The 19,360-nt window shown below is 54.6% G+C and overlaps 3 protein-coding genes across 7 annotated transcripts; 1 reads left to right on the plus strand and 2 right to left on the minus strand.

Annotated features, from left to right (window-relative positions):
* The first annotated feature begins 1,438 nt into the window (after positions 1-1,438).
* Positions 1,439-5,125, plus strand: LOC149914195 (osteoclast-associated immunoglobulin-like receptor). Of its 2 annotated transcripts, XM_090127816.1 has the most exons (8): positions 2,209-2,239; positions 2,313-2,348; positions 2,466-2,744; positions 2,825-3,136; positions 3,255-3,395; positions 3,498-3,535; positions 3,901-4,108; positions 4,260-5,125. In XM_090127816.1, the coding sequence occupies exons 1-7, from the start codon at positions 2,209-2,211 to the stop codon at positions 4,036-4,038; spliced, it is 975 nt and encodes a 324-aa protein (XP_089983942.1). In that variant the 3' UTR covers positions 4,039-4,108; positions 4,260-5,125. The 2 variants fall into 2 exon arrangements, with proteins under 2 accessions (XP_089983941.1, XP_089983942.1); XM_090127815.1 differs by having other exon boundaries at positions 1,439-2,348.
* A 62-nt stretch (positions 5,126-5,187) lies between these two features.
* LOC149914196 (V-set and transmembrane domain-containing protein 1-like) lies at positions 5,188-8,218 on the minus strand. 4 transcript variants are annotated; one of them, XM_090127877.1, is made up of 7 exons: positions 8,117-8,203; positions 7,781-8,029; positions 7,672-7,707; positions 7,276-7,554; positions 6,707-6,841; positions 6,515-6,552; positions 5,188-5,941 (listed from the first exon to the last, which is right to left on the minus strand). In XM_090127877.1, exons 2-7 carry the CDS (start codon positions 7,902-7,904, stop codon positions 5,777-5,779), a joined length of 777 nt encoding a protein of 258 aa, XP_089984003.1. In that variant the 5' UTR covers positions 7,905-8,029; positions 8,117-8,203; the 3' UTR covers positions 5,188-5,776. The 4 variants fall into 4 exon arrangements, with proteins under 4 accessions (XP_089984003.1, XP_089984002.1, XP_089984004.1 ...); XM_090127876.1 differs by having other exon boundaries at positions 7,781-8,218; XM_090127878.1 differs by lacking the exon at positions 7,672-7,707 and having other exon boundaries at positions 5,190-5,941; positions 7,781-8,218.
* Positions 8,219-9,395: 1,177 nt separating this feature from the next.
* On the minus strand, positions 9,396-10,255 carry LOC149914197 (osteoclast-associated immunoglobulin-like receptor). Its single transcript, XM_090127513.1, has 2 exons — positions 9,917-10,255; positions 9,396-9,835 (listed from the first exon to the last, which is right to left on the minus strand). Exons 1-2 carry the CDS (start codon positions 10,179-10,181, stop codon positions 9,396-9,398), a joined length of 705 nt encoding a protein of 234 aa, XP_089983639.1. The 5' UTR covers positions 10,182-10,255.
* Between the last annotated feature and the right edge of the window lie 9,105 nt (positions 10,256-19,360).

The following is a 19,360-nucleotide window of genomic DNA, read 5'->3' on the forward strand; positions in this document are numbered from 1 at the left end:
CAGGTCCCTTTCCTCTTCACAGCCATCCAGCCACTCGTCCCCAAGCCTATAGCGCTGCATGGGGTTGTTGTGGCCAAAGTGCAGGACCCGGCACTTGGCCTTGTTGAATCTCATTCCATTCACCTTGGCCCAGCGATGCAGCCTATCTAAGTCCCTGTGGAGGGCCTCCCTACCCTCAGGCAGATCAACACCACCTCTCAACTTGGTGTCATCTGCAAACTTACTGAGGGTACACTCAATCCCCTCATCCAGGTCATCAATAAAGATATTAAACAAGACAGGCCCCAGGACCGACCCCTGGGGGACACCACTTGAAACAGGTCGCCAGCTGGACTTCACTCCATTAACCACCACCCGCTGAGCACGGCCCTCCAGCCAGTTTCTTACCCAAAGGAGTGTGTACCTGTCCAGGCCACGGGCAGCCAGTTTCCCCAGGAGAAGCCTGTGAGAGACCGTGTCAAAGGCTTTGCTGAAGTCCAGGTAGACTACATCAACAGCCTTTCCCTCATCTACCAGTCTGGTCACCCAGTCGTAGGAGGAGATGAGGTTGGTCAAGCACGACCTGCCTTTCATGAACCCGTGCTGGCTGTGCCTGATCCCCTGGGCACCACGCACATGCTGTGCGATCTCACCCAGTATGATTTGCTCCATTACTTTCCCTGGTACCGAGGTCAGGCTGACAGGCCTATAGTTCCCCAGATCCTCCTTACGGCCCTTCATGAAGATGGGAGTCACATCAGCAAGCCTCCAATCCTCTGGGACCTCTCCAGTTAAGCAGGAGCGCTGATAGATGGCCGAGAGCGGCTCAGCAATCACCCCGCCAGCTCCCTCAGCACCCGAGGGTGCAGCCATCCGGTCCCATGGACTTGTGACAGTCCAGATGGAGGAGGAGCTCTCTGACTGTCTCCACCTGAATGGCTGGGGGTGCTTTCTGAGTAGCGTCCCAGACATCCTGATAAGGGCATAAAATGCCCAGAGGATAACTGGTCTGGCTATTAAAGGCAGATGTAAAGAAGGCATTGGGGACCTCAGCCTTCTTGTCCTCTGTGGCCACATTCCCTGCTGCATCAAGTAAGGGATGAGAATTATCCTTGGTTCTTCTGTTGCCATTGATATATTTATAAAAGGATTTTTTATTGTCTTTTACTGCAGTGGCCAATCTGAGTTCAAGTTGGGCTTTTGCCCTCCTGACTTCCTCCCTGCACACCTTAGCTACTCCCTTGTAATCTCCCCAGGTAGGCTGTCTACCCCTGCGGCTCGCTTTACGGCACTCAGGACAGCCTGTTCTTGCACCTTTAAGATTTCCGTCTTGAGGAGCATCCAGGCTTCCTGGACCCCTTTACCCTTCAGAAGCGACTCCCAAGGGACCCGTGCTACAAGCGCCCTGAACAGATCAAAGTCCGCCCTCTGGAAGTTCAAGAAAGTAGTTTTGCTCTTTTGACACCCCCAAGAATAGAGAACTGGACAGTTCCATGGTCGCTCTGCCCAAGACGGTCCCCAACCTTCACTTCTCCCACCAGTCCTTCTCTGTTAGCAAAGACCAGATCAAGCAGGGCACCACCCCTGGTAGGCTCTCCTACCAGTTGCACAAGGAAGCTATCCTCCACGCAGTCTAGAAACCTCCTGGACTGCTTCCTCTGTGCTGTATTATACTTCCACCCCATGTCAGGGAAGTTGAAATCTCCCATGAGATCAAGTGCTGGCGATCGCGTGACTTCCGCGAGCTGCTCATAGAAAGCTTCGTCCAACTCTTCATCCTGGTTAGGCGGTCTATAGCAGACCCCCACCAAGATGTTGCCACGACAGTCCTTCCCCCTGATCCTTACCCATAGACACTCAACTCTGTCATTACGAACCCCAAGCTCTTCAACAGCAAAACATGTGACATCCCATGGGGGACACCCCATTGGAGCCATGTCCTGTGTTTGCCATCCCATGGGGGAAAAGTGCAGGACCACGTGCTGGCAGAACTTTGTGTGTGACACCCAAGCCCGGACAAACTGCAAAGGACAAACCAGCGGGGACTATTTGCACAGCTCCATGTGTACAACATTTCTGGGGACCCCAACGTGCCACTTCCCGTTTGGGCTGTGATTGCCACATCAGTTGGCAACATCACACCATCCTGTCCAAAAGAGGAACTGGCAGAAAACAACACCACTCCCTGTCCCCACTGCAGTCTCACTGTCTCCAAGCTGCTCCTGCCTCATGACACCAATGGCACTGGCCCTCATTCTCGGTCTGTGACAGTGGGGATGTGATGCCAAGGGGGTTGGAGGCCCTGTGTGGAACCAGAACCGTGTCCCTTGCAGGTTGGTGGCTGGTGGCAGCGAGCAGAGCACAGCATTGTGAGTATGGAGATGGGGGGAGCACGGGGAGAGAGGGAGGGAAGCATTGTCAGGGTGCCAGCAGAGGTACACTGGAGTGTGTGCAGGGACAAGGCTGACTGCTGTCCCCTATCCTAGTGTCCCGACCCTCCCTGTCACTGCACCCCAGCCAGGGGGTGTCCCTGGGTGACACTGTCACCCTAAGGTGCCACCTGCCCCAGCTGGCTGCCTGGGTCCGGCTGTACAAGGAAGGACGTTGGATACACAGCAATTACAAGTACAAGGAGCAGGACACTGCAGACTTCTCCTTCTTGAGCACGTATCGGGAGCACGCAGGTACATATTGGTGTCAGTACCGGCTGCCTTGGTCAGCAGTGGAATCAGAGAAGAGTGATCCTGTGGAGCTGGTGCTGACAGGTGAGAGCACTGGGGACAGCAGATGGCTCTGCTTGCTCCCAACAGGACCGTGTCCCACTGCTGTCCCTTCCCTCATGCAGATCGCAGATTCCCCCCACCCAGCATTTCCCTGAGCCCTGAGGAATGTGTGGAGATGGGGACCAATGTCACCATCCAGTGCTGGAACAAGGACTATGGGGCCGCCTTCCTCCTGCACAAGGATGGGTGCTCAGCCCCCATCCAACGCCAGGACCTCGATGTGGTGGGCACAGCCACCTTCACCATCTTTGGGGTGACCCCAGCTGACAGCGGCACCTATAGGTGCTCCTACCGCCCCTGGGCTTACCCCTTTCTGTCCTCACCCCTTGGGAGTAATGTGACTCTGGAGGTGACACCCACACCTGCACACCCGGGTGGGTCTCAACCCCATTTGAGTACCCCTGGCGCCACGCCATGAGTGGCTGTGTCACCTCCTGTCCCTGTAGAGGTGGTGGTTGAGGATGTGATAACCCAAACACCCGGATCCCACAGGTGCTGCAGACAGTTCCCATGGGATGCTGGTGGTGGCAGTGGCTGGGGGCTGCACTGCTGCCTTTGTCTTCATCCTCATCCTTGTTGTCTTCTTCCTCCTCGGTGCCTGCAGACGTCGGATACAGAGAGATGAGTGCCCTGGTGGGGAAGGGTTTAAGCGTCTTTATTTCTCAGTTGATCCTCTCAAAGTCTCCACAGCCCCCCCAATAGCCCCATCCCATTCTCCTCCTTGTTTTGATGCAGGCACCCCTGCAGAAAGGCCTGAGGACATGGAATTCCAGGTAAGTGTCCTGGTCAGGGAACCCCAAACTCCGGCCTGACCCTTGGAACAACTCCTCATCCCATTTACAGTCCCAAACCCTGTCCATGGGGACCCCAGGGGATCCACAGCCTCATATGGTTTGCCTTAATGTTAAGCACAGCCCCCAAACCCAGACCATGAGGAACTCCAAATCTGCATTGTGGAGACACCCAAATCTGAGCCCTCAGATCCCCCTGGCCCCTCCAAAACTAAAATACCCCTCAGATCCCATGGGCCACTTTCACACTGTGTAGGAAGAACCCCAAACATCACTCACGCGGTGTCCCTCCCAAAGGACATTGGGGACCCCCAGGTTGACACTCTGCCTTCCCACTGTGTCCCCAGGTGCCTTCCAGTGACAGCGAGGGTCTGACCTACGTGGAGCTGCAAGCTGTGACCCCCAGCACTCCGCCCCTCAACCCCCCCGCTGACCCCCAGCCCTCTGTTATCTACGCCGAGGTAGCAGTTGGGAGGCATCACTGATGCCTCCATACGTGTGCACAGACACGTGTGTGTTATGTGCTCACATGTACTGCCAGCGTGCACAGTGCAGGTGTGTTGTGTGTGCTTATCGTCACGTGTGCACTGCATGCATGTATCACTGCATGTGTTCCTATGTGTCACACGTGTTCACCGTCACATGTGCACAACAGTTATACCCAGATGTGCACTCCGTGATTAACTCCATTCCTTGGTGTCTGCAGCATCACGCGTGTACACCAGTAGATGTGCACAGTGCTGCACATGGGTGTCCTTAGCATGTTTTCTGAGACCGGTAAAGAATGCGGGAGGTGAGCAACAAGACTTTGTGGACAGTTTTTCATTCCAAAGCAGTGCTCTGAAGAGAAGCTCTCAGGAAATGGACGTGTATTCCTGCTCTGAGCCTTGGCTGACTCCATCGCGGTATCTGTCCCTGCTGGCTGGGAGAGGTGTGACTCAGGAGACAGAGAGAGATTCACCTCCCTCCAAACCCCCTGAGAGGGACGGTGCACATGTGCTCCCTGTGCCTGCACTCTCCAGGCCCTCCGTGTGTCCGTGTGTCCTTACCATGTGCCCCACGTCAGCGCCACGTCTGTCCCTACAGCACACACACGTCCCCTTCCCGTGTGCGCATCTCCGGCTCCACATCCCAAACCAGCACCCGGCCCACAGATTTTGTGTTTGGGGTCCGGATGGCTATTTGGGGATGCACGAAGTTTTTGTGGTCTGGATGGAGTTTGTGGAGCTGGATTGAGAATTTTGGAGTGAATGGAGATTTCTGTGTGGTTTGGAAATTTCTGGGGGGATAGAGATTGTGGGAAGTGGATGGAGATTTTGTGGGTGGATGGGACATTTGGGGCTGGATGTAGATATTGGGGTGGTGAGGGTATTTTGGAGCTGAACAGTGTTTAGGGACTGGATGGAGACTTGTTGAGAGTGACTGAAGATTTGACTGCTGACTAGAGAATGTGAGAGGATGGGAAGAGTTTTGGGGGTTGCATGTTTGGGGGTTGAGTGTAAGTTTTTTGGGTGCTGGGTGTAGATTTTAGTGCTGGATGGAGAGGAGAGGAGAGGAGAGGAGAGGAGAGGAGAGGAGAGGAGAGGAGAGGAGAGGAGAGGAGAGGAGAGGAGAGGAGAGGAGAGGAGAGGAGAGGAGAGGAGAGGAGAGGAGAGGAGAGGAGAGAAAACGAGGAAGAATTCATTGGTGGAGATAAAATCTATTTACTGAGACTGAAAAGGAAGTGAGAAATAACAGTACTGATAATCAGATAGATGTATTTACTTCTGCAAAGCAAGTGATGCACAAAGGAATTGCTCAGCACCCAAAGACCAAGGGTACAACAAGGACAGAAAGGGTGGCAGGGGATTTTGTGGGGTCTATAGAGGATCTATGGGGCATCTGTAGGAGATGGGAGGGGAAGAAACGGACATTTTAGATTATATGCAGTAGAGGGGTAGATTGGAACAGCTCAGGGGGTTTCAGAGGAATGGTGGTGGTGTTTTGGAGTGAATTGGAGGGCATTTGGAGGACTCAAGGTGTGCTAAGACATTTGAGGGGATAAGGAAGGATTTTTGTATAAGAGATGAGCATTTAGAGATTTGGAGCGAGTGGGAAGCATTTGGGATGCACCAGTGAGAATTTGGGAGTGTTAGATTAGGGGAGGTTATCTGATCCGAGGTCAGAAGAGGACATCAGGGAGACCCAAGCAGGGAATGTGGCACCTGCCCCCTTGCATGCGCATCAAAACTGAGACACCAATGGAGGTCCATCAGTGTGATCCCCTGTGCTCACTTTGGTGTAAATAATGGGGGACTGGGGGGCAGTGGGGGAACGGGGAGGCTGGGAGCACGGGATGACAGCTGGCATCTCGGTGTAGGTCAGACCCTCGCTGTCCCTGGGGGGCACCTGGAGATAGAGGCAGAAATTGGGTTGCAATCATGGGGTCCCCAGGATGCTTTAGTTTGGGGTGGGGCTCTGGAGTAGGTATGCGAGGAAGGAGGGAAGGGGTTGTCATGAGGGTGGAGCTGTATTTCTGGGGGAGAGGCTCAAATTTGGGTTCTACACGGGGGATATTTGGGGTCCAGCTGTGTTTCCAGGGTGCCCATTGGGTCTGGATATATTTAGGGACTGGGGGAACACAGGGCCTTTGTGTTGGGGTCCCCGTGGCTTATATACTGGGCTTCTCTGTGAGCTCATTAGAGGTCCCTCTGGTAGACCTGTGGGGACTTATGGGGTCTGGGGCATGAGAGCTTCTGTGGGTCTGAGGGCTAAGATTAGTGGGCTGGGGGTCCCCAAAATGCAGATTTGAGATTCCCATGGGCCTGGATACAGGTGGTGCACATCAATGTCAGGGTAAGCCGTAAGAGACTGGGGGTCATTTCGGGTTCCCATGGGGAAGGTTTGGGTTTCCACGGTGATGTCTGGCGTGGGTCCGAAGAGGGATGTTGGGATTTGGGATTCACTGACTCAGGCACTTACCTGGAAGTGTATGGGATCGATCATTCTGGGGGTGAAACCTGCATTGAAAAGGGGAGAGGGAAGGTAGGGGGTTATGTGGGGGCCTCAAGGTCCAGTTGTGGGGTCTATACGGGATCTATGGGGGATCAAAGGATGGGTAGGGGATGCTTGTGGGGTCTATAGGAGGTGGAAAACTTTGAACTCCTTCCTCACCAGGGCTCTCATCTCTCCATGTCCAGGGGCTGCAGGCATCCAGGATGAAGTAGAGGCTCAGGCTGAAGATGAGGGCAGCAGTGCAGTCCCTCACCACCACCACCATCAGGTTCCCACGGGATGACACCTCAGCACCTGTGAAATTGGGGTGTTTGGGTGTCCTCAGCACAGGGCAGGGATGCAGTGACACTGCCACTCACAGGGCACACTGGGGGCATAGAGATGTGGGTCTCAGACTAATTCTCTGATGTGGTCCGTGGGGTGGTAGAGCACCTATAGGTGCCAGCATAGGCTGGGTTCCTCCCTAAGTAGATGAAGGTGGCTGTGCCCCACCAGTGGGATCCTGGAGCTGGACAGGGGCTGAGTGCTCAGCACTGTGCAGGAGGCATGCAGCACCAGAATCATCATGCCAGCTCTGGGTGGATAAATTGGTCCCCATTCTTACATGTGCCATGGGCTCAAGGAACTGTGAGGGGCTGATGTTATGAGATGTGTGCAGGGAGGAAAAGAGATGGGACTTGATCCTCGGGGGAAAGCTCAGGGCCACCCACTGTGCCCAGTACCCTCACCTGTCAGCACCAGCTTCACAGGATCACTCCTCTCTGATGTCCACAGTGGCTCTGACACCTGGTACCGACACTGATACGTCCCGGTGTCTTCCAGGTTTGTGACAGCAAAGGAGAACTCAGCCGTATCCTGCTCCTTGTCTTTTTCCTTGTTAGATTTCAGAATTCCATTCAACCAGAGCTGGACCCAGGCTTGCACCCGGGGCAGGTGGCAGCGCAGGGTGACATTGTCCCCCAGGGACACCCCCTGGCTGGGGTGCAGCGACAGGGAGGGTCGGGGCACTAGGACAGGGGACAGCAGTCAGCCTTGTCCCTGCACACCTTCCTCTGCCCCTCTCATGGTCCTCTGACCACACTCCCCTCCCTCTCTTTCCAGTCTCCCCCTGCCCCCATACTCACGTTCCTGTGCACTGCTCGCTGCCACCAGCCACCAACCTTCAAGGGACACGGTTCTGGTCCCACACTGGGCCACCAACCCCCGAGGCACCACGTCCCCATTGTCACTCACCCAGGATGAGGGCCAGCGCCATTGGTGCCATGAGGCAGGAGCAGCTTGGGGACAGCGAGGCTGCAGTGCAGACTGGGAGTGGCCGGAAAGGCAATCTCATTTCCCCTTGGGGACAGGATGCCATGATGTCACCTCCCCGTCTGACAGTTTCTCCAGTGAGTGGTGTGGGGCACCACGTGCAAGTTGTCACTCCTTGGCTATAACACAGTGTCCCCAAAGTTCTGCCAGCACATGGTCATGAATGGTGTCCTCCATGGGATGACAAATACTCAACTGTGGCTCCATGCCAGGTGCGGCCTCTTGTGCCTTCTCTTTTGTCAGAAGGGGAACACTCACCTTTGTCTGTCTCTGCTGACCACTGTATCTAAAGAATCCCTTCTTGTTCTCCATCACGCTGCACAGTACTGGGCTCTGGCTGTGCCTATCAAGCACAATTCAGAGCCCTCAGGAAGCTGAGAAAACCAGCAAAGTAACCTCAGACACCAAAGTGTGATGTCAAGCAGGTGTTGCCTTTATCACAGCACTGGGTGCGTGGGGGATCGCTCCACCAACACGCACACCAAAGGGAGAAACAGCCATGTGCCTGAAGGCACAGCATGAACATATTCACTGCATTCCAAGGACACGGGCAGAGATTCCAGGAAATAACTCCCATCTCTGGTGGTGGTGGGATGCATTATGGCTGTAAATTTCCAACCATTCAGGGGGTGGGAGGGTAGCCCAAACCTGTTCCCACTGACGTTACACTGAGCCCAGGCATCTGTTTTGCCATCTAATCCTCAACAACAGGACGTCTATTCTACTTTCTTATCTTCACTGGACAACAAGCTCTGTGGCTCTTCTGCATTAAGTTCTTGAGCTTCTATTCACGTCCTTCAGCTCACATCTGCTCAAGTGATGAGAAAGGCTGCTCTCAAAGTGTAGAAAGACTGTTCTCATCATTCACTGACTGCTCCGAGAGGGATGGGGGAGAGAATGAGAGGACAAATAATCTGGAACTCAGAGGTTGAGAGAAAAACCTGTTTTAATAAGACAGTCAAGGAAGAGAGAAAGAACAGTGATGGTCTATGAGGGAATCTATAGGAGATGTACGTTGGACAGAATGGGAGTCAGGGGGCTTGAAGGTGATCTGTAGGGGAGGGGTGAATTGGGACAGATGTGGGGATCCCACAGCGCTGATGTTGGATATGGGGTAGATCCGGAAGGATCTGTGTGTATGAAAGAGTGCTAAGGGATTTGAACGCAAAGAAAGGGTACTGTTGTTAGAGATGAGCATTTGGGGATTTGGTGGGATTGGGAAGCATTTGGGGGCTCTGGTGGGGACTTGAAGGTGTTGGGTTTGAAAAGATCTGGGAATCATTGAGAGGGGAAGAGAGCATCAGGGAGCCCAAAATAAGGAATGTGTATCTAACCCACACAGTGCACCCCAAAGATGAGATGCCTTCTGGGGAGGCATTATTGGGGGCTTCCAGCACCCACGTCAGCACCCAGACTCTCATCTCTCCGTATCCAGAGGCTGTGGGCATCGATGACAAAGAAAATTCTGAGGGCAAAAACGAGGACAGCAGCACAGCCCCTCACCACTGCCACCACCAGGTTCCCATGGGACACCAACTCAGCACCTGAGGGGTGAAGGTATTTGGGTGCCTTCATCCTCAGCATCACCTCGATGGGGAAGGGATGTGATGATACTGCCACCTGTGGGTGACACTGGAGGCACCCAAATGGGGGGCTGGGAACTACCTGGGGGTGCAGGTGTCGGTGCCACCTCCAGTTTCACGCTGTCCCCAAGAGGCGAGGACACAAAGAGATAAGCCTTGGGGTGGTAGGAGCACCTGTAGGTGCCATTGTCAGCTGTGGTCACCGCAACAAGGATGAAGGTGGCCATGCCTTCATCACTGGGGTCCTGGTGCTGGAGAGGGGCTGAGTGCCCATCCTTGTGCAGGAAGATGATGCCCCCATATCCCTGGTTCCAGCAGCGGATGGTGACATTGGTCCCCACTGCCACGCTTTTGTCAGGGCTCATGGAAATGTTAGGTGGGGAATATTGACTATCTGGATGCAGAGGGAGAACAGAGATAGGACATGGCCCTGTGGAGAATGCCGAGGGCCATCTGCTTTCCCCATAACCCTCACCTGTCACCACCAACTCGATGGGGACACTCTTCTCTGATCTTCCTGGTGGCTCCAAAACCCGGTATTGGCACCAATCCTTCATTACATCTTCCAGCTTTACGCAAACCAAGGAGAACTCAGCCATGACCTGATGCTTGTCCACGTCCTTGTAGGATCTCAGAAGTCCATCCTGGTAAAGCTCAACCCTGGCAGATGGCTGGTTCCCATGGGACACCAACTCAGCATCTGAGGGGTGAAGGGATTTGGGTGCCTTCATCCTCAGCATCACCGCGATGGGGAAGGGATGTGATGATACTGCCACCTGTGGGTGACACTGCAGGCACCCAAATGGGGGCTGGTACCAACCTGGGGGTGAAGGTGTGGGTGCCACCTCCAGTCTCACACTGTCCCCAAGAGGTGAGGGCACAAAGAGATAGCCCTTGGGGTGGTAGGAGCACCAGCTTGAATCTCCCCTGCTTTAGCTTGACACCATTCCCTCTGGTCCTATCACTAATGACACGAGACAAGAGGCCAACCCCCAGCTCACTACAACCTCCCTTCGGGAAGTTATAGAGAGCAATGAGGTCTCACCTGAGCCTCCTCTTCTCCAGGCTGAACATTCCCAGCTCCTTCAGCCTTTCCTTATATGGCCTGTGTTCCACACCCCTCACCAGCTTTGTTGCCCTCCTCTGAACACGTTCCAGGGCCTCGATGTCTTTCTTCCAGTGAGGGGCCCAGAACTGGCCACAGTACTCGAGGTGCGGCCTCACCAGAGCTGAGTACAGGGGAACCATCACCTCTCTGCTCCTGCTGGCAACACTTTCTGATGCAAACCAGGATGCCATTGGCCTTCTTGGCCACCTGGGCACACTGTTGGCTCATGTTCAGCCGAGCATCAACCAACACCCCCAGGTCCATTTCCTCTATGCAGTCCTCCAGCCACTCCGCCCCAAGCCTGTAGCGTTGCCTGGGGTTGTTGTGCCGAAGTGTAGGACCTGGCATTTGGTCTCGTTGAACCTCATCCCTTTGGCCTCAGCCCAGCCCTCCAGCCTGTCCCGTTTCCTCTGAATGGTCTCGCCACCCCCAGGCAGATCGACACTTCCAGCCAATTTGGTGTCATCTGCAAATTTACTGAGGGTGCACTCAATGCCCTCATCCAGGTCATCAATAAAGATCTCGAAGAGGACAGGCCCCAGCACCGACCCCTGGGGAACACCACTCGTGACCGGTCGCCAGCTGGATTTAGCTCCATTCACCACCACTCTCTGGGCCCGGCGCTCCAGCCAGCTCCTTACCCAGCCAAGAGCGTACCCATCCAAGCCATGGACTGCCAGCTTCTGCAGGAGAATGCTGTGGGAGACAGTGTCAAAGGCCTTGCTGAAGTCTAGATAGACCACATCAACAGCCTTTCTGATTTCACCTCTACACATCCTAACGACTTCCTTGTATTCATTCTGAGTTGCCTGTCCCTCTTTCCACAGGAGGTAGATTCTCTTTTTCTCCCAGAGCCTCAAGAATAGCTCCCGATTCATCCACGCCGGTCTTCTTCCCCGTCAGTTCATTTTGCAGCTCAGGGGGACTGCCTGCTCCTGCGCCCTTAAGACTTCCTTCTTGAAGAGCAACCGGCTCTCTTGGACCCCTTTACTCACTAAGACTGAATGCCAGGGGACTCCCCCTATTAGTCTCTTGAACACTTCAAAGTCTGCCCTCCTGAAGTCCAAGGTAGCAGTTTTACTGTTCCCCCTCCAGGCTCCACCATGAATCGAGAAATCTATCACTTCATGGTCACTCTGTCCAAGACAGCCTCCAACCTCCACATCTCCCACCAGACCTTCCCTGTTTGTGAACAGCAGGTCTAGCGGGGCAGTTCCTCTCGTGGGCTCTCTGACCAGCTGCATCAGGAAGTTATCCTCTCTGCATTCCAGAAACCTCCTAGACTGCTTCTTCTGTGCTGTGCTGTACTCCCAGCATATGTCAGGGAAGTTGAAGTCCCCCATGAGCACAAGGGCTGGCGACCGTGCAGCTCGTGCCAGCTGCTTATAGAATAGCTTGTCTGTCTCTTCATCCTGGTTTGGACGTTTGTAACAGACGCCCACCAGGATGTCTGCCTTGTCAGCCCTTCCTCTGATCTTTACCCATAGGGATTCAACGTTATCGTCCCCAGTCACAATCTCAGTAGCATAAAAGCAATCCCTAATGCAGAGAGCCACACTGCCACCCCTCCTTCCTTGCCTATCCTTCCTGAAGAGTCTGTAGCCATCCATTGCTGCGCTCCAGTCATGGGAGCAATCCCACCACGTTTCCGTTATGGCAACTAGGTCATCGTTTGCCTGCTGCACAATGGCTTCCAACTCTTCTTGCTTGCTGCCCATGCTGCGTGCATTAGTGTAGACGCAGCTCAGCTGAGCCCCTCGCCTCTCACCTAATCCCAATACCACTTCCCCAGGCTGATCTCTAGTAGGCCTGGCTTTATCCCCTGCCCCCTTCCTATCTAGTTTAAAGCCCTCTCTACAAGTCTTGTCAGCTCCTGGGCAAGTATCCGTTTTCCTTTGGAGACAGGCAATTCCCATCAGCACACCTCAGTCCAAGTGCCGAGTAGACTGCCCCGTGATCAAAGAATCCAAAATTTTTGCACTTGCACCTCAGCAAATGCTCTCAGCCATGCATTTATTACATGGCTTTTCCTGGTCATCTCAGTGTTTGTCCCTGCCACCAAGGGAATACTGGCAAACACTACTTGTATGCCCGCTCCACCAACTAACTTCCCCAGTCTCCTAAAATCATTTTTTATAATCCTCAGGCTTCTATCAGCCATCCCATCGCTGCCGGCCTGAACTATCAATAAAGGGCAATAATCAGAGGGGCGGATAAGGCTGGGGAGTTTTCTAGAAATATCCCTGAGCCGGGCCGCAGGAAGGCAGCACACCTCCCTGTGGGTAGGGTCAGGCCGACATATTGGACCCTCTGTTCCTCTCAGAAGAGAGTCGCCTACAACTAGCACCCTCCTTTCTTTCTTGGAGGAGGCAGTCTTCAAACGTGGAGCTGACCGCCTCACCTTGGGCAAGCTTGGCGGCAGTGCTCCCACGTCATCACTCACCACTCCCTCTGGTTGTTACAGGGCTTCATACCTGTTACTGAGAGGGACCAGGGAACCGAGGGAGGTCGGGATGGGGGTTGCCTGCGACGCTGGGCTGAGACCTGCTGCCATTCCTCCTCTCCTCTCAAGCTGTCTCTCCCTGTTTGACTATGGAGAGAGAGAGGGTCCATTACTCCCTCAGTCTGGGAAGTGCAATCTCTGCGCCTTTCTCGCACAGAGTCACTCCACCAGTCAATCTCCCACTCGCACTCTCTGATGGTCCGCAGTCTACCTACCTCCTCCCTCAGCTCCACCACCACGTTGAGCAGCTCGGCCAGCTGCTCACACCGCACACAAGTGGCATCCTTCCCATCCTCCCCTGGCAGCAGCAGGCTGAGGCACTCCCAGCAGCCAGCGACCTGAACATTACTGAGCAGACCCTCTGTCTGCGTTGCCACAGTCTTTGCGTGGGAAGCACGTTTCCTGGTGAGCACCATGTTTGAAATGGTGGCGTCAGGGCCTGTCAACAGGAGAGCAAGTCAGCTGAAAAAAAGACAGGAGCACTCACCCATGCTGACACAAGACCTCCACTCCCACTGCTGCCTCATTGAATGGGCAGTGCAGGCGGCCCTCACACACTGACTCCCTAGTCCATCCTGGTAAAGCTCAACCCATGCAGCCGGCTTCGGCAGGTGGCACCTCAGGGTGACAGTGTCCCCAAGGGACCCCCCTGGCTGGGGTGCAGAGACAGGGAGGGTCGGGGCACGAGGACGGGGGACAGCAGTCAGCCTTGTCCCTGCACACCCTCCTGTGCCCTCTGATGGCCCCCTGACCACGCTCCCCTCCCTCTCTCACCATAAACCCCCTATCACCACACTCATGTTGCCGGGCCCTGCTCGCTGCCACCAGCCACCAACCTGCAAGGGACACAGTTCTGATCGCACATAGGGCCACCAACCCCCGTGGCACCACGTCCCCATTGTCACTCACCCAGGATGAGGGCCAGCACCATTGGTGCCATGAGGCAGGAACAGCTTTGGGACTGCAGTGGGGCAGGAAAGAGCCTCAGAGCCACTGTCACTTCCTCTTGTGGACGTTTCTCTGTTGCATCACCTCCTGATGTGGGATTTGTGGTCCCCAAGACGTGGTGGTACTGAGGGCACCCAATGGCTGACACACAGAGCCGTGCACACATGCCCCAGTTGTGGTGTCCCACACAGGCTGTCACCGCTCCATATCTCACGCTGTCCCCAAAGGCCTGCCAGTTTGAAGCCCTCTCAGGGAAACAAGCCAGCTCCTGGTCTGAGATCTGCTTCTCCCTTTCAGACAGGTGGGATCCACCTGCAGCCATCAGCACAGCACAGAGTACAGCGCCCTCTGGTCAGAAAAAGAAGAAACAAAACTTCTGCTGTGGCACCAACCATTCTGCCACATATTTATCATATGTGTTTCCCTGACCTCTCAGTATCCTTCACAGCTACTGAGCGGACAGAGGAGAACGCCACATGCACTCCCACTGCACCCAGTGAGCAACCCAGTGCCTTTGCAGGGCCCTCAAGCTTCTCTCAGTGACTTCATCACTGCCAGCTTGAGCCATCAGTGAGGGAGAACAACCAGAGGGGTGAACCAGAGCAGGGAGTGTCCTGCTGATGTCCTGAGCTGGGAACAAGGAAAGCAGCACACTTTCCCTACAGGTATGGGATTTATTCATCTCCAGCCCTGTGGGGTCAATGCCATTGCTGTTGTGCATCCTTGATCCCCTGGTCTCAATCCCAATGAACCCAAATCTACCCCGTAAGATAGGGTACAGTACTTGAGGGCAAGGGGACATTTTGGGTGAGGAAAAAGTGGGAGGGTGCTCTTCTTGTCGAGCTCCCCAAGGTTGTGTAATTTGGGGATCAGCAGGGCAATCATGTGGGGGGGGAGAATCATATGGGGCTGTAGTGACATTGGAGGAAATTCAGCATTTCCTTAATGACCACAGATGTCTGCTGTGCTGTGGGAGGAAGTTTCAAATTCGAAGTAAATGTACTAAAAAAGGAGGTTTAGAGATGTGGGGCACAAATTGGAGTCCTGCTGCATAGATCACCCATAGATTTGGAGATGCATACCCTCATACGCACTCCAAAACCCCATCTCATTGCTCACCCCACAGATTTGGAGAGCCCACATCCTCCTACGGACATTCTGAACCCTTACCCATGCATTTCCCTATAGATGTGGGGTCGCGCAATCCCACAGCATAACCCCATGGGCTGCACTGAATGCCTGGGTGAGCAACACAGATGGGGGTAGCTCCAAAAAAAATACCTCTGATTTATTGTCATGGGAATGAGCACTGCTGCAGTGAGCACAGTGACACAGTCTGACAGAAAGCCTTCTCAGCAACAAAACCCCATTTCTCCGCACAGCTCCACCAGAGGTGGTGCATTTCCATCAGTGATGAACAAGGGCTGCATGTCACTCTTGTACCCACACCCCGCAGGTGGCACGGAGCAGATGGACAGGAACCTGGTGGTGGCAGTGGTGCGGGGCTGTGCTGCTGCCTTTGTCTTCATCCACGTCTTCATTGTGGTCTTCCTCCGCACTGCCCACAGACGCTGGATGTGGAGAGATGAGAGCCATGGTGGGGAATGGATTGCATTTCTTCCATCTCTTTATGGATCCCCCTATTGTCTTCAGCCTCCCCTTTGATCCCCTATACACACCCCAAATGTCCCTCGGTGCCCCCCACAGCACTCACATTTGTCCCCTCCAATGTTTGATGCAGATGCAACCCCAGAAGGCCAGAGGCCGTGCAGCTCCGGGTCAGTGTCTGTGTCAGCCAACCTCAAATTCCAATCCGTCCCTTGAGACCCCACACCCAACTCGGGAACCCCAGTCCCTGCCCATGGGGAACTCGCAAGACCCCCAGCCCCATATGTCTTGTCCCAAAATTAAGTTCATCCCCAAATCCAGTCTATGGAAGCATCCAATCTGAACCAGGGAGCTCCCCAAGATCCACATTTAAATTCCCAGACACCCTGGTGCTTACCAAGCCGCCAGACCCCACGCACACCCTCAAATTGAGTAATGAAGCCCAAAACACTCCCACAGTCTCCAGTGTCTGGCCCCTGGAGACCCCAAATCTCAGCCCCAAACTCACCCTCTTGGACACTCCCCCTGCATACTGACAACACGGATGTTCCCCCCAAGAAAACTGGGGACCCCCATAGTGACATTGCACTGTCCCCCTCTGTCCCCAGATGCTGTGCAGTGACAGCGACTGTCTGACCTACATTGAGCTGCAAGCTGAGACCCCAGCAGTCTGCACCGTGGTTCTCCTGCTGCCCCCCAAACCTCCACTATCTACGCTGATGTGCGTATTGGGGACCCCACTGATGTCCCCCATATGTGTGGTCAAGCACATGGATGTTGTGTGCACAGATGCATTAAACTGTGCACACTGCTGGTGTGCTGTGTGTGCTTACAGTCACGTGTACACTACATGCATGTACCACTGCATGTGTTCATGTGAATTACATGTGTGTACAGTGTCACATGTGTTCAATATATCAACAGGGAAGGGAAGGGAAGGGAAGGGAAGGGAAGGGAAGGGAAGGGAAGGGAAGGGAAGGGAAGGGAAGGGAAGGGAAGGGAAGGGAAGGGAAGGGAAGGGAAGGGAAGGGAAGGGAAGGGAAGGGAAGGGAAGGGAAGGGAAGGGAAGGGAAGGGAAGGGAAGGGAAGGGAAGGGAAGGGAAGGGAAGGGAAGGGAAGGGAAGGGAAGGGAAGGGAAGGGAAGGGAAGGGAAGGGAAGGGAAGGGAAGGGAAGGGAAGGGAAGGGGAGGGGAGGGAAGGGGAGGGAAGGGAAGGGGAGGGAAGGGGAGGGGAGGGGAGGGGAGGGGAGGGGAGGGGAGGGGAGGGGAGGGGAGGGGAGGGGAGGGGAGGGGAGGGGAGGGGAGGGGAGGGGAGGGAAGGGAAGGGAAGGGAAGGGAAGGGAAGGGAAGGGAAGGGAAGGGAAGGGAAGGGAAGGGAAGGGAAGGGAAGGGAAGGGAAGGGAAGGGAAGGGAAGGGAAGGGAAGGGAAGGGAAGGGAAGGGAAGGGAAGGGAAGGGAAGGGAAGGGAAGGGAAGGGAAGGGAAGGGAAGGGAAGGGAAGGGAAGGGAAGGGAAGGGAAGGGAAGGGAAGGGAAGGGAAGGGAAGGGAAGGGAAGGGAAGGGAAGGGAAGGGAAGGGGAGGGGAGGGGAGGGAAGGGAAGGGAAGGGGAGGGAAAGCAAGGGAAGGGGAGGGGAGGGGAGGGGAGGGGAGGGGAGGGAAGGGAAGGGAAGGGAAGGGAAGGGAAGGGAAGGGGAGGGGAGGGGAGGGGAGGGGAGGGGAGGGGAGGGGAGGGGAGGGGAGGGGAGGGGAGGGGAGGGGAGGGGAGGGGAGGGGAGGGGAGGGGAGGGGAGGGGAGGGGAGGGGAGGGGAGGGGAGGGGAGGGGAGGGGAGGGGAGGGGAGGGGAGGGGAGGGGAGGGGAGGGGAGGGGAGGGGAGGGGAGGGGAGGGGAGGGGAGGGGAGACTTCTGTTCATGACATGGAGGAGCTAGGCCCTTCCCACCTTAACCTTCCTCCTCAGGAAGTCATCAGGCAGGAGAGATGGAGGATTTACTTGATTGAGATAAGGAGAAAACTGTTTTACTCAAAATGGTAAAGGAATGTGATATAACACATTATAAAAGGAATCAAGAGGAATATATCACACCAAAGGGAGAGGGGAAATATCTCCTAACTGTGTGGCAGGTTAGGGCAGAGCAGAAAGCGAAGGAACGTCCTCCACTCACCATCTCACTGCCTTCCTGGAAACCACGTGGGAAGAAGGCTGGTAATTATTTCTCATTGTGAATTTCTTGCCTTACAAGGGGGGCAGAACGAACCTGTTCCCACTGATGTTACACCGAGTTGAGCAACCTGTTTTGCTGCCTTATCTTCAACAACAGGACATCTATTCAACTTTCTTATCTTCACTTGGCAACAAGTTTTGCAGCCTCCGCATTTCGTTCTTCAGCTTCCCTTGACGCAAACCTGCTGTTCTTCTGCTTGTATCTGCTCCAGGTCTGCAAAGGGTTCTTCTCACAGAGTGGAAAAGCTGATGGATCTGGTTGAAAGGTAATGAGATGGTAATCATGTATTAATTGCAAACGAGTACAAAAACTGTGCACTCTCTGCAAGCATATCGACCCCTCATGCAGATGGTTCTGCCAGCTGTGCGATGCTCTCTCTGCACCCAAGCACACCTTTGCCTCAACTTCCAGTTCAGCTTGCAAACTGCTTATCACCGCTCTCGCTGACTCAGTTCCTCATCCAGTTTGGTGCACAACACATCCATCTTCCTGCACTGCTCTCACTGCAGCACCTCCTACTCCACAAACAATGGCCTCACCTTTACCAGGTCTTCTTCAGTGTCCTTTTGACATGTCCTGTATCCTCTCTGCACTCTTGATCAGGCTGAGCTCGTGTAGACATGAGCAGCTGCCAGGGAACTCAGACACGGTCCAAACAAGAATCCTTCCTTCTCAACTCGGATTATATCTCTTCTGGATTCCTCTTGCTCTTTATTCAGGGCATTCTGCCCATGATGCCAAGTAAAATGTCCCGTCCCACTTGGTGAGTTGTGGGAAAGGTGAATCTTTGGAACCTCCCAGATATGGCACTGCTCTATGAACCCAACTGTCCCTTTCTTCCACCCGGTTGGTGGAACTGCTATTGCCAGAGTTGATCAGCCAATTCCTCCACCACTTGCCCCTCTCCAAATTTCCAGGTTCCTACTGTCTGTGAGTTGCCATACGATGATGGTGAGTTGCCAATCAAACTTCCTCCACATTTGACACTGTCTGGATGTTGGGAGAACTGGTCATTGTTCAGGTCCCCATTCCATACCTCCTCCAGCACAGCTCATTCCCTCCCACACTGGATACCCCTTTCCATGCTGCCCACTTCCCTGGCTGACACGTGGCATCGTCCCTGTCAGGACAACTCTCCTTCACAGCTGACAGCAGTTGTGTCCAGAGAGGGAGAGCACTGTCATGTTTTCCATGACTTTGTCAGTGCCCCCTTCCCCAGAGAGGGATCCCAGCTGCCTGGCTTCCATGCCCACTAAATCCAGGCTGTGGGCCCCATTATCCCAGCATGGCAGCAGCCAGGTGATGCTGTGCTCGCCTGGACAATGGCTGAAATCACCTAAAGAGGGTCAAGGTGGCCGAGCCCCCAACACTGGGGTTCCTGTGCTGGATTGGAGCTGAGTCCCTGTCCTGATGCAGGAAAGTGGTGCTTCGAAAACCCTGGTTCCAGCACCGGATGGTGATGTTTGTCCCGACCTCCACATGTTCCTCAGGGAAATGCTGCATGGAGGGTATTTGGATCTATGTATAAAGT

The sequence above is a fragment of the Phasianus colchicus genome, chromosome 31 (genome assembly GCF_987193195.1).
Source record: "Phasianus colchicus chromosome 31, bPhaCol1.hap1.1, whole genome shotgun sequence".
Classification (NCBI taxonomy): Eukaryota; Metazoa; Chordata; class Aves; order Galliformes; family Phasianidae; genus Phasianus; species Phasianus colchicus.